This window comes from Drosophila bipectinata, chromosome 4 (assembly GCF_030179905.1).
Source record: "Drosophila bipectinata strain 14024-0381.07 chromosome 4, DbipHiC1v2, whole genome shotgun sequence".
NCBI lineage: Eukaryota > Metazoa > Arthropoda > Insecta > Diptera > Drosophilidae > Drosophila > Drosophila bipectinata.
Genome location: NC_091740.1, coordinates 8,794,099 through 8,806,238, shown reverse-complemented (window position 1 = coordinate 8,806,238; position 12,140 = coordinate 8,794,099). Strand labels below are relative to the sequence as shown.

Genomic DNA, 12,140 nt, shown 5'->3' with positions numbered 1-12,140 from the left:
CCAAATTTCATAAGGATCGGCCGACTATATCCTATAGCTGCCATATAACTGAACGATCGGAAATGACCCAACTTTCGTGTTTTTAAAGATAGAAAGCTGGAATTTAATACAGATTCTATTTTTGGTCAGTTGACCCTTGCAGTTAAAACCGGATATATATCGCAAACATCGGATATAGTTGGCCGATCCTTATGATTACATCATAATAAAACCAATTAACTAAAATACAAAATCTAAAAAAAGTCCCAAACTTTTATCTTCAAAAATACGAAAGTTGATATTTTCAGTTATCAATGGCGATCAATCAGTTATATCGCAGCTATGGGATATAGTCGGCCGATCCGGGCCGTTCCGACTTATATACTGCGTGCAAAGGAAAGAAGGGTGTGTGCAAAGTTTCAAGACGCTAGCTTTAAAACTGAGAGACTAGTTTGCGTAGAAACAGGCAGACGGACAGACAGACGGACAGACGGACAGGCTCATATCAACTCAGGAGGTGATCCTGATCAAGAATATATATACTTTATAGGGTCGGAGATGTCTCCTTCACTGCGTTGCACACTTTTGGACAAAATTATAATACCCTCTGCAAGGGTATAAAAAGTAGTTAATATCAGTTATTGAAAGTGGGCTAGAACATATACATAAATATCAAAAGTATCTTATATCAGTGCGCTAGTTATGGAAAGGGGTAAATGAAGGTGTAATGAAGGGTGAATGGACAGTGTAAAAAGAAAAGGTCCACGATGGCTTCCTTGGGGAATACCAGATGTAAAACGAACTTGACGAAGTAAACAAACTTCCAGTTACCTGGAGTGTAACAAATGTGAAGTTATTAGATTTATCTCAGTTCTCCCAATCGCTAGCTCCTATAGAGGTCGCTCACGGGGATCTATTCAGTTCGGTTAGCATCAAGATATACAGATCCGAATTAGGGTGTGATGCAACAATAGCTAAAATCCCAGAGCAACTGGCCTCAGAGATTAAAGACGAGGATGTGTACATGGCGGACGCTTCTTTGTTGCGCTGCATACCAGATAATCAGATCGATGACGTCGGGATCACCGACGATGAAGTCGCAGTGGTGGAGGGGGATTTAGCAAATGTCCTTGCGGATTCTGCATTTAAGTCTCCATTATTAAGAGGTAGCCTCGGCTGCTTTATTGCTCTATCTGGCTGAGGATGGAGCCGACATCGTCCTAGTTCAGGAATGCTAGTAAGCAGGAGGAGGGTCTCTGCACTAGAAACCAAGGAATTACTTGGTTGCTAGGCTGGTTGCAGGAAGTAAAACTAGAGCCTGCATTCTCGCAAATAAATCACATAAGCATATTTTTGCTCCATAATTGTCAGTGACCCAGACAACGCGGCAGCTACCGTTGAAAATAAGGCAACTCCAATCAGGGTTCTGTTGGGATACATGGCCTACGAAAAGCCATAACCCGCAGACGAGCTTTCAGCAGACATTGAGAACCTTAATATAGGCCGCCTCTCGGCAAGTAAAAACCTGTGTAACAGGACAAAGGTCAGAGATGAGCTGTCTATCGTCAATTACCAAAAAAAAAACTCTTTCTGGGAAAACTTCCACAGCCGTGGCTCAACTAAGGTATTGCGTTTATACCCAAAGCGTGCCAACCCTCCCACACGATCCTTAAAGACTTCATACCAATTAGTCTATCATCTTTATACCCTTGCAATGGGTATTATAATTTTGTTCAAAAGTGTGCAACGCAGTGAAGGAGACATCTTCGACCCCATAAAGTATATATATTCTTGATCACCTCCTTTGATATAAGCATGTTCGTCTGTCCGTCTGTCCGTCGAGTTTGGATTTTTCATGAGTGCTATGTTTGGCAAAATAATACGACATGCCAAATTTCGTAAGGATCGGCCGACTATATCCTATAGCTGCCCTATAACGGAACGATCGGAAATGACCCAACTTTCGTGTTTTTGAAGATAGAAAGCTGGAACTTAGTACAGATTATATTTTAAGTTATTTTCAGTTGTCAATTAATCCTACCTACCAAATTAATAACGATAACGATAACGATCGGCCGACTATTTCTTATAGTTGCCATATAACTGAAAGCCCACCCAAGGATTTTGTTTGGATACTGTTGGGTGATATTGTTGGGTGAAAATTTTTTTTTGGACTTTGAAACGCTAATAGGGCTTAAAAGCTGTGTACACATGTCCAGAATACGTGTGCAAAATCCGATTGCTGTGCGACGATGTCTTCCGTCTGCGCATTGACGACAAAAATAAAAAAATTTTAGGCCAAGATGGCCAAGAACGGTTGTCTGGCCAGCAAAACACATTAAAATTGTTATAGAAAATATACCTGTTCTAGAGAACTCTGTCGAAACGTCTAAAAAAAAATCAAATTGGACCTCATTTCCATAAAATCCGCCTACTCACTTCTTCGTAAAAAAAGCTAATATTGAAAGTTTTTGTAGTTTTTTTTTTCATTTTTTAAAAATAATTTTTTGATATTTGCAGCTTTTTTCCACCTTAGATTCACTTACATATATGAATTATAAGGGCCTAGCACTCACCTCTTGGCGGTGGCTGCAATTCGAGTCCCTCCCGTCCCACACCCAGCCAACCACCCTATCGTGCGGGACGAGTTTTACGTTTTAAAGTCTTTTTTGCTTTCAAACTTGGGGATAAGGTTTCGATCTTGGAGTCTAACGCGTATGAATCCGTCGCGCGCTGTGTGTCCACATTTTTTACCCGAAGCCTCTGTTCCTTCTTTGACAACCCTCTCTACAGATTGCGTATGCGATGCAACGTTGGCTAATCGGACGGCAGGCATTTGGGCAAGCGCAGCTTCTATGATGCGTTCTATCCTCGTGTAACATTGCCACCAAAATATTTTCGTGGTGCGCGTGGAAAGCGTTATCTTGGAGAACCTTTTGTGCTACTTCTTTCAATTGCTTGGGGATAGTACGTAAAGCAATCATTTTATGCCATAGGATTTTAGAAGCGTTTTTTAAAGTGCCCTCACGTTTGATACGGAACTATGAGGGAGAGTACACTGTCACCACGAACATTGTAAGATTCTTCAAATTGGCTAAATGTTTTGGAGTAGAATCGTATAGTCTAAGAATACGGCTACCGGTAAGCCATCTTGCGTGATGCATCTTCCCAGGTTTTTTGTTGGCAAGCTCATCAGAGACTACACCACATGATACGGCTTTGCACATATCATATAGGTAGAGTTGGTCAGTGCTGAGCTTATTTTTCTTAACTTCAGGAAGCTCACAGGGTATTGCTTTGAACCTCTTTATGGGCAAACTTTCACAGTTTTGTAGCAATTTACCAATAGGGCCCGAGAATCCAGTAGGTCCTGTAGTTGGACCGTCTATTGTCTCAATTACATGACGCAATGGCCATTCGTTAGTGTGCAATTGACAAATGTCCCACTGCAGAGGCCGCCCAATTTCCTTTTCCATACGGCGGATAATGCCGTTGTGTATTCCTGTATTTGTTGGAGCACCGTCACATCCCACGAGCGTCAACAAATCACCATATGTTTTTTCTTGAAGATAAGTCCAGATAGACTTAAACTCTTCTTCAGCCCCATGAGATTCTGATACAACATGACCAAAATATTCATCACCGGGTTGTTTTACGAGGCATAAATGGTTTTCTTTAACAACTCTTTGGTGTTGCCGGCCATCACTCGTAGTTTCAATCGTAAGAGTATTATCTTCGCGGCCGTCAAAAAATAAAGCTCAATAGTTCTATCTCGACATTCTTTCTTTGTGACTTGACGCTGTGTTTTCGTCCTTTCACGTCTTACATTATTCTTGTCAATTGTCAACAACATTCTAAACTGTGCATGAAAAACAGACAATTTTTTTTTGAAAGCATCATTCCCACTGACTCTTTTAAATGACTTTTTTAGCTGTTGATATGTAGAAACGTCATTTTTGAACAGTTGCTCCATTTTTGTAACGCTCACCACAGGAATGGAAGCCGATGACCAGACGTCAGTTACGCGTTTCAGCACTAAAGAAGCAGCTTCTCTAAAATATGGGTTGCTACCTCCCTTATCTTCTTTTAATCCATGCCACACGTAAAAGTAATACCAAAGATTATAAAGTACATAGATGGGACATCAGGGCCCAAAACGGTCAACTTTTTTCGTCGAGCTTGTTGGTGAGGGGGGAACTCACATGCATACGATTCTACCCAGCCAACCAGCGGAGTCCGCACGGTGCTCCGTTAGGACTCCCTGTGCGGAGCGCAAAGCCTCCTAGGGACGCTCCTAAAAGTGTCCGTAAGAGCATGTTTTTGGGAGAAAAGTGCCATTTCAAAATATATGAAAACGGTGTGCCCTGCGGACTCCTAGAATGAGTAATTTCGGAGTCCCAGAATGCTCCCTTAGATAAACCGCAGGTACTCAGTGCGGACTCCTTTCTTTGCTTACAATTATTAAGAAAAGGAGTCCTAAAATCATCCGAAGATAACCTAGGCGGAGTATTTTGGGATTGTGTTTGTGCACCTAAAATGCTCCGTAGAGGAGTTTTTCTTTGTGCACCTAAAATACTCCGTAGAGGAGTCCCTACGGTTTCTCAAAATGCTCCCAGCTTATGTATTATATTAATTAACATATAATAGGTATTTTATTAAATTGTTTAGTTCATTTTATTTATTATTGAGAATAAAGTTAAAAAAGTTACATTTTTATGGAGAACGAACTGACAAAATAACTTCTGTATAAGGAATGATAAGTAATTCAATTAGTAATGAACATAACTTCCACTTCCTATCACAACGCTAGGCACTTGCCTTGGAGGCACTTTTTTAAGGGATCGATAGTCGGCACTTAACTCACAGCCATAGCGACGTAAAATTTGTAAAAGCCCATTAATGGCAGATCCTGAAATATTAAATATTATTGACCACTCTGCTAACTCTTCCTTTAGTTTTGACGAGAATCCGTTTGACTCGCAATCGTCTTCTCTTTCGTACTCCTCATCTTCTGCGCCCGAGCTATCGCTGAAATTTGTCAGTTAACGAAGCTATTATTCTATTAGATTGTTTTTCTACGAGTCTTCGTTTGGACATTTTTAACAATTTGTGTAAACTCAAAACAATTATAAATTTTAAAAACGCACGCACCACGTGGAATCGAAAATTTGCACTGACTAACTTGCATGAAAGAAGAACAAAACACACAAAAAGAAAAGAAAACAAAACGCACGGAAGATTGTACGAGAAACAGATGAAAAATAGAAGAGCAGCAAAGAAAAGCTCCGAAAACGCTCCGTGACGGTGCGACTTTAGGAGCCCTTTTTATTCTTTGCTTCGGAGGGCTCCGAAAACACTCCGAAAAGGTGCTACTTTGGGAGTCTCGTTTCGATCCTTCTTCGGTGAGCTCCGCAATCGCTCCGAAGAAGTGCTACATTGGGACTCCTTTTTCGCTCCATTTTCGGAGCGCTCCGAAAACACACCTTTGCGGTATAAATTTGGGAGTCCGTTAACACTCCTAGTTCGGAGCGCTCCGCATATGGTTGGCTGGGTATTTTTAGAACTCTTTACATGTATCCGTCAACAAAAATGTGAACCTATGTGTGTATGTGTGACTGCTCGCACGACGGAGTAAAAATGTTTTGGCTTCCAAATTTCAATTTAAATTTCTCGTTTCTGTTTTCGATGCGCCGATGTGGTAGTTGGTAGAACAAATAGTATTTTTGATCGCCGCAGATCTAGACAGGATGGTAGCGTAATGCATAGAGTAGTAATTCTATGTTTAATTTTTCTGTGTTCAAATCGTACTCGTAAGGACTTTGTACTTTTTCTTTCTTTTATAATTATTATTATTTTTTTTTCTTTAATTGTAATATTTATACCCTTGCAGAGGGTATTATAATTTTGTCCAAAAGTGTGCAACGCAGTGAAGGAGACATCTCCGACCCTATAAAGTATATATATTCTTGATCAGGATCACCTCCTGAGTTGATATGAGCATGTCCGTCTGTCCGTCTGTCCGTCTGTCTGTCTGTCTGTCCGTTTCTACGCGAACTAGTCTCTCAGTTTTAAAGCTATCGACTTGAAACTTTGCACACACCCTTCTTTCCTTTGCACGCAGTATATAAGTCGGAACGACCGGGATCGGTCGACTATATCCTATAGCTGCCATATAACTGATTGATCGGAAATGACCCAACTTTCGTGTTTTTGAAGATAGAATGCTGGAATTCCATACAGATTCTATTTTTGGTCAGTTGATCCAACCTACCTAAACCTACCAACCTAAATTTCATAAGGATCGGCCGACTATATCTTATAGCTGCCATTTAACTGAACGATCAGAAATGGTATTTGGTGTTTAGTAAAAATAACAACTTTGTTTTTTTTGACGATAGAAGCTTGGGACTTTTTTTTAGATTTTGTAATTTAATTAATTGGTTTTATTATAATGTAATCATAAGGATCGGCCAACTAAATCCGATGTTTGCGATATATATCCGGTTTTAACTGCAAGGGTATATCAACTTCGGCTCCGCCCGAAGTTAGCTTTCCTTTCTTGTTTTCTTTAATTTTACAATTGTAAAATTGTTTAATTCTTCATTATGTCCCTCTAATAAAATGCTAATAAAATTTCAAGGGAGTCCTTCCGGTATTTTGTCATCCGACACGTCCGTCACTTATTTTTACAACAATTGTAATAAAATGCAATTTAAAAAAAAAAATAATAAAAAAAATAAAAGTTAATATAAAAAGAATCATAAAACTAAAACTTTATCAAAATCGATTAACAACCGCCCGCTAATGAAGTCGAACCCAGGACCCCATGAATAAGGACCACGCACTATCCATCTAGGCTACCCTCGAAGTTGATTTTATGATACTTAAAATTGGTGTTAAAGGAAGCGCTAGAATCTATACCAAAAACAGAGTTGACGAGTAAGGATAGTAAAAGATATTTCTAATCTCTTTACTCTTACATTGGTTCGATTACAACGTTTCAAACTTTCATCATTCCAAAGATGTTACGATCTAAAAATAGAATTCTCTCTCTCCCTATCTCATCTGCCAGCCGTTTGTCGTGGAACCCGCTCTCAAATGTTTCCATTATTACAGCGGGTTCCACGACGGAAAAAATGAAAACATTTGAGAGCGGGTTCCATGACGCGGCCTACCAAAATGCCGTAGAACCCGCACTTATAGACATTTTTACAGCGGGTTCCACTACGAACTGAGACAATGTTAAGGTGATTTTACAATTTTGTATTTTTTTTAGAGGATTATAAATTAAGAAAAAAACATTAAAAGAATAAAAATATAATATAAATAGATTTAAAATTTAAAAAAAAATGGATGTCCCGAGCCTGGTTTGAACTCATTTTACTTTGCACACCAGCCAAGCACCCTACCACTCGACTATTCCTCATTCGTTGTCTCTCGAAAAATTTCTCAAACTTAACTTGTCGAGCAATGGAACCCGCTCGTTCCAGCGGGTTCCACTGCTGGAACCCGCCATAGAAAATTTTTCTTTGTATGAGATGTCCCATCTATGTACTTTATAATCTTTGGTAATACTTTAAAGTATCCTCTCGAGTTGGCAGCATGCGCCCATCGAAATCTGTAGGATGCCCTAAAATGTTCAATGTAAGATTTCTTCGAAATACACTCATGTCGATGTGGATAAATGCAGATAAACAGCTTTACTACGATTCACTTGTGAACTATTTGAGATACAGAAACTAAAAAACTGTAGAACAACAGGTCTACATACACACTTTTTTACGTTGACACGCAGAAGTTAGTATTGGGCCCTAACGATTCACACAAGTAAATCTAAGGTGGCGAAGATATGCAAATTTCAATTTATAATTTTTGATAAATAAATTTAAAGAACACGCAATCTTTCGACATTAACTTTCAACAAGGTGAAGTGAGGAAACAGCGGATTTCGTGGAAAAACGGTCCGATTCGATTACTTTTTCTGACTTTTTGACAGAGTTCTCTAGAATAGGTATAGGTTCGACAACAATTCATACGAATTTTAGTGTCTGGGAATACCGCTTTTGACTAGTAAATCTTGGAAATATGTAAGTAGAGAAAAAATTGCTAGAATTTAAAATTTTTCGTAAATATACCAACATGTTTTTATTTTTGTCGTCAATGCGCAGATGGCAGACATCGTCGCACAGCAATCGGATTTTGCACACGTATTCTGGACATGTGTACACAGCTTTTAAGCCCTATTAGCGTTTCAAAGTCGAAACAACATTTTTAATGACCAGCCCTATTGCAGAGGGTATTATAATTTTGGTCAAAAGTTTGCAACGCAGTGAAGGGGACATATTCGACCCTATAAAGTATATGTATTCTTGATCAGGATCACCTCCTGAGTTGATATAAGCATGTCCTTCTGTCCATCTGTCTGTTTCTAAACTAGTCGCTCAGTTTTAAAGCTATTGTCTTGAAACTTTGCACACACCCTTCTTTCCTTTGCACGCAGTATATAAGTCGGAACGGCCGGGATCGGCCGGCTATATCCTATACCTGCCATATAACTGATTGATCGGAAATGCTATAACTCCGGTGTTACGATCGGAATATAAATGTTACGAGCCATAAATACCAACATTTTTATTTTTATACCCTTGCATAGGGTATTATAATTTTGTCCAATAGTGTGCAACGCAGTGAAGGAGACATCTCAGACCCTATAAGTATATATATTCTTGATCAGGATCACCTCCTGAGTTGATATGAGCATGTCCGTCTGTCCGTCTGTCTGTCCGTCTGTCTGTCCGTCTGTCTGTTTCTACGCAAACTAGTCTCTCAGTTTTAAAGCTATCGTAAAGCTTGAATATCGTTTAAGGCAGTGGTGCCCAAGCTCTGCATACGAAAGAGCAAACTCCCATACCAAAGCAAAAAATCACCAAAACATTGGTGCGACAATTTTTTTCCCATCCATGTGGCTGCACTGAAAAATAAAATTATAGTAACATTCACAAGGGGTTTAAAAATATCCATATAATAAAGATTATTACCGCAATTAAAAAATGGCCCTACATATTTTAAAACAGCTTATTATTATACTATGACAAATATGCAGAGCTTCTTAGTTTAAAAAAAATGTTCTGCGAAGAACAAATTCATCGCTACAGGTCGACCATTTTGGCAGAAACAAAAACAAGAATGAATTTCTTGCAGTGAAAAGTTTTCGGCACTCCAACAACAAAATTCATTCGGATTAGTACGATTGAGGATAATAGGGAAAACACGAAAAATTGTTATTGTAATTGCCCTTTGCTTATGATGGGAACAACGATGCTTATGGCGTGAGCAACGAATCTTATGGCGTGAGCAGACTCACACAACTCGGTAGGCATGAGCATTTGCAAAAAAAAATGAGCAGCGAGAGCAATGGGATGAGCACCACTGGTTTAAAGCTTGAAACTTTGCACACACCCTTCTTTCCTTTGCACGCAGTATATAAGTCGGAACGGCCCGGATCGGTCGACTATATCCTATAGCTGCCATATAACTGATTGATCGGAAATGGTATAAGTTTGGTGTTTTTAAAGTTAGAGAGTTCAAATTTTAGGTTTTTAGGTTTTAGGTAGGAGCTTTTTTTTTGGCAAAATAATACGACATGCTAAATTTCGTAAGGATCGGCCGACTATATCTTATAGCTGCCATATAACTGAACGATCGGAAATGACCCAACCTTCGTGTCTTTGAAGATAGAAAGCTGGAACTTGGTACAGATTATATTTTTGGTCAGTTGATTCGACCTACCAAATTTCATTAGGATCGGCCGACTATATCCTATAGCTGCCATATAACTGAACGATCGGAAATGGTATTTGGTAGAAATATCAACTTTCGTATTTTTGAAAATAGAAGTTTGGGACTTTTTTTAGATTTTGTATTGTAATAAATTGGTTTCATTTATATATTCTCATAATGATCGGCCCGATTCTTGCGATATACCGGATATACAGACGGACATGCTCATATCAACTCAGGAGGTGATTCTGATCATGAATATATATACATACCTTATTGGGTCTTATTGGGAGATGTCTCCTTCACGGAGTTGCAAACTTTTGAGAAAATTAAAATTATAATAGCCTCTGCAAGGGCTTAAAATAATTTGTCTGGAAAAACTTAAAAATTAGTTTTCATTTGTCTTATATAAAAGATCATGGGACAGAAAAAAAAAACATTGGTTTTATATTCGAACAAGAAAGGAAAGCTTACTTCGGGCGGAGCCGAAGTTGATATACCCTTGCAGTTAAAACCGGATATATTTCGAAAACATCGGATATAGTTGGCCGATCCTAATGAGAATATGATAATATAACCCAATTTATTATAATATAAAATCTAAAAAAAAATCCCAAGCTTTTATCTTCACAAATACCAAAGTTTGTATTTCTACCAAAATCCATTTCCGATCGTTCAGTTATCTGGCAGCTATAGGATATAGTCAGCCGATCGTTATAAATTTTGGTAGGTCGGATTAACTGACCAAAAATATAATCTGTACCAAGTTCCTGCTTTCTATCTTCAAAAACACGAAAGTTGGGTCATTTCCGATCGTTCATTTATATGGCAGATATAGGATATAATTGGCCGATCCTTATGAAATTTTGCATGTCGTAATGTTTTACCAAGAATAGCTCTTATGTCAAATTTGAACTCTCTAACTCTAAAAACACCAAAGTTATACCATTTCCGATCAATCAGTTATATGGCAGCTATAGGATATAGTCGGCCGATCCCGGCCGTTCCGACTTATATACTGCGTGCAAAGGAAAGAAGGGTGTGTGCAAAGTTTCAAGACGATAGCTTTAAAACTGAGAGACTAGTTTGCGTAGAAACAGACAGACGGACAGACGGACAGACGGACATGCTCATATCAACTCAGGAGGTGATCCTGATCAAGAATATATATACTTTATAGGGTCGGAGATGTCTCCTTCACTACGTTGCACACTTTTGGACAAAATTATAATACCCTCTGCAAGGGTATAAAAACAGTTTAGAGCTATAAAATATCTATAGGTCAAACAAATATAATAGATCCCAACAAGTACAACAGGTTTAACTGGCTGGGTTATTTAACAAGCCAAATACGCGTACCAGTCTATCCGCTTTGGTATTATGTTTATTTAAAAATTTTACATATTTTACGAAACATTTTAATATGCCAAAAGTATAAATATAATACGAAAATATGCGAATAATAAATATTTTTGTTCACTTATTTTAATATTTAAATGTTCCGTGTTCTTAAAACTTACAAAAAATTAACCATTTAATTATAAAAAAAATATACATATACATGTATATATTTTATTATATATAAACATAAATACGATGACATTAAAAATTATTACCCAACTCCGGAGAAGCATCACTAGATTCCATAGACATTATTGCGATTATTAAAATAAGCCATTTTTTATGGCAGACAATTTTCCAATCCATTAGATGAAGTCTGCAGTGTGTTTTATTATGTAACTTATTCAATCCGGCTCTTCGTATTTTGCGAGGTTGTAGCATATTTATTTCCTTTAAATAAAATAATGAAAATTCACACTTAGATCTGGATTAAGTCTTTCTACTTTCTCATTTTTCAGTATTAGTGAATTGCTCAGTATTTTCTGTTTGCGTTAGGGCTATTTACATACATATTTTGGAAAACTCAGGAAAAAACAACATTAACCCAATACTTCTTTATGTTGGCTTACAACTTTAGTGGACAAACACAACCATCCGTTCAAACGAAAGCAACGTAACTGATTTCGATGCAACAACCACAAGCTCATCCGGTTTGTGGCTCAATGCTGTCTACGAAGAGCATGAAAAAAAATTTCATCAAAAGGTGGTTTGTCTGGTTTACCTTTTAGACCCAGTTTTACACATACATATTTGCTTTGACTACAATATTTGTTTTCGTTCAAAAAATACAAGAATTTTTTTTTTGATGATGTTAAAATGTCAAAAAGGAAAAAAAAAATTTTGAAAATAAGACTTGCACTTCATTATTATAATTTTTAAAACATTTTTGCAGAAATTTACGATTGATGAATCATCAATAAGGGCCATATTCTGCATTAGAGAAACAATGGTAGTAAGAGGTTTCCTTTAATGCGCCCAAT

General features: G+C 37.9%; 1 protein-coding gene across 8 annotated transcripts in view; it reads right to left on the bottom strand.

Annotated features, from left to right (window-relative positions):
• Nucleotides 1-11,831, bottom strand: part of LOC108126859 (serine-rich adhesin for platelets) — a 119,175-nt gene extending 107,344 nt beyond the window's left edge. For 2 of the 8 annotated variants that reach the window (XM_043213612.2, XM_043213613.2), the window contains exons 1-2: nt 11,730-11,828; nt 11,376-11,550 (exon numbers count right to left, since the gene is read on the bottom strand). In XM_043213612.2, coding sequence (XP_043069547.1) covers nt 11,376-11,550; nt 11,730-11,807 — 253 coding nt within the window. In that variant the 5' untranslated portion in view covers nt 11,808-11,828. Of the gene's footprint in view, nt 1-11,375; nt 11,578-11,669 lie in introns of all 8 variants that reach the window. The other 6 variants (XR_006246436.2, XR_006246437.2, XR_011443494.1 and 3 more) reach the window with 6 other exon arrangements.
• Nucleotides 11,832-12,140: the final 309 nt, after the last annotated feature.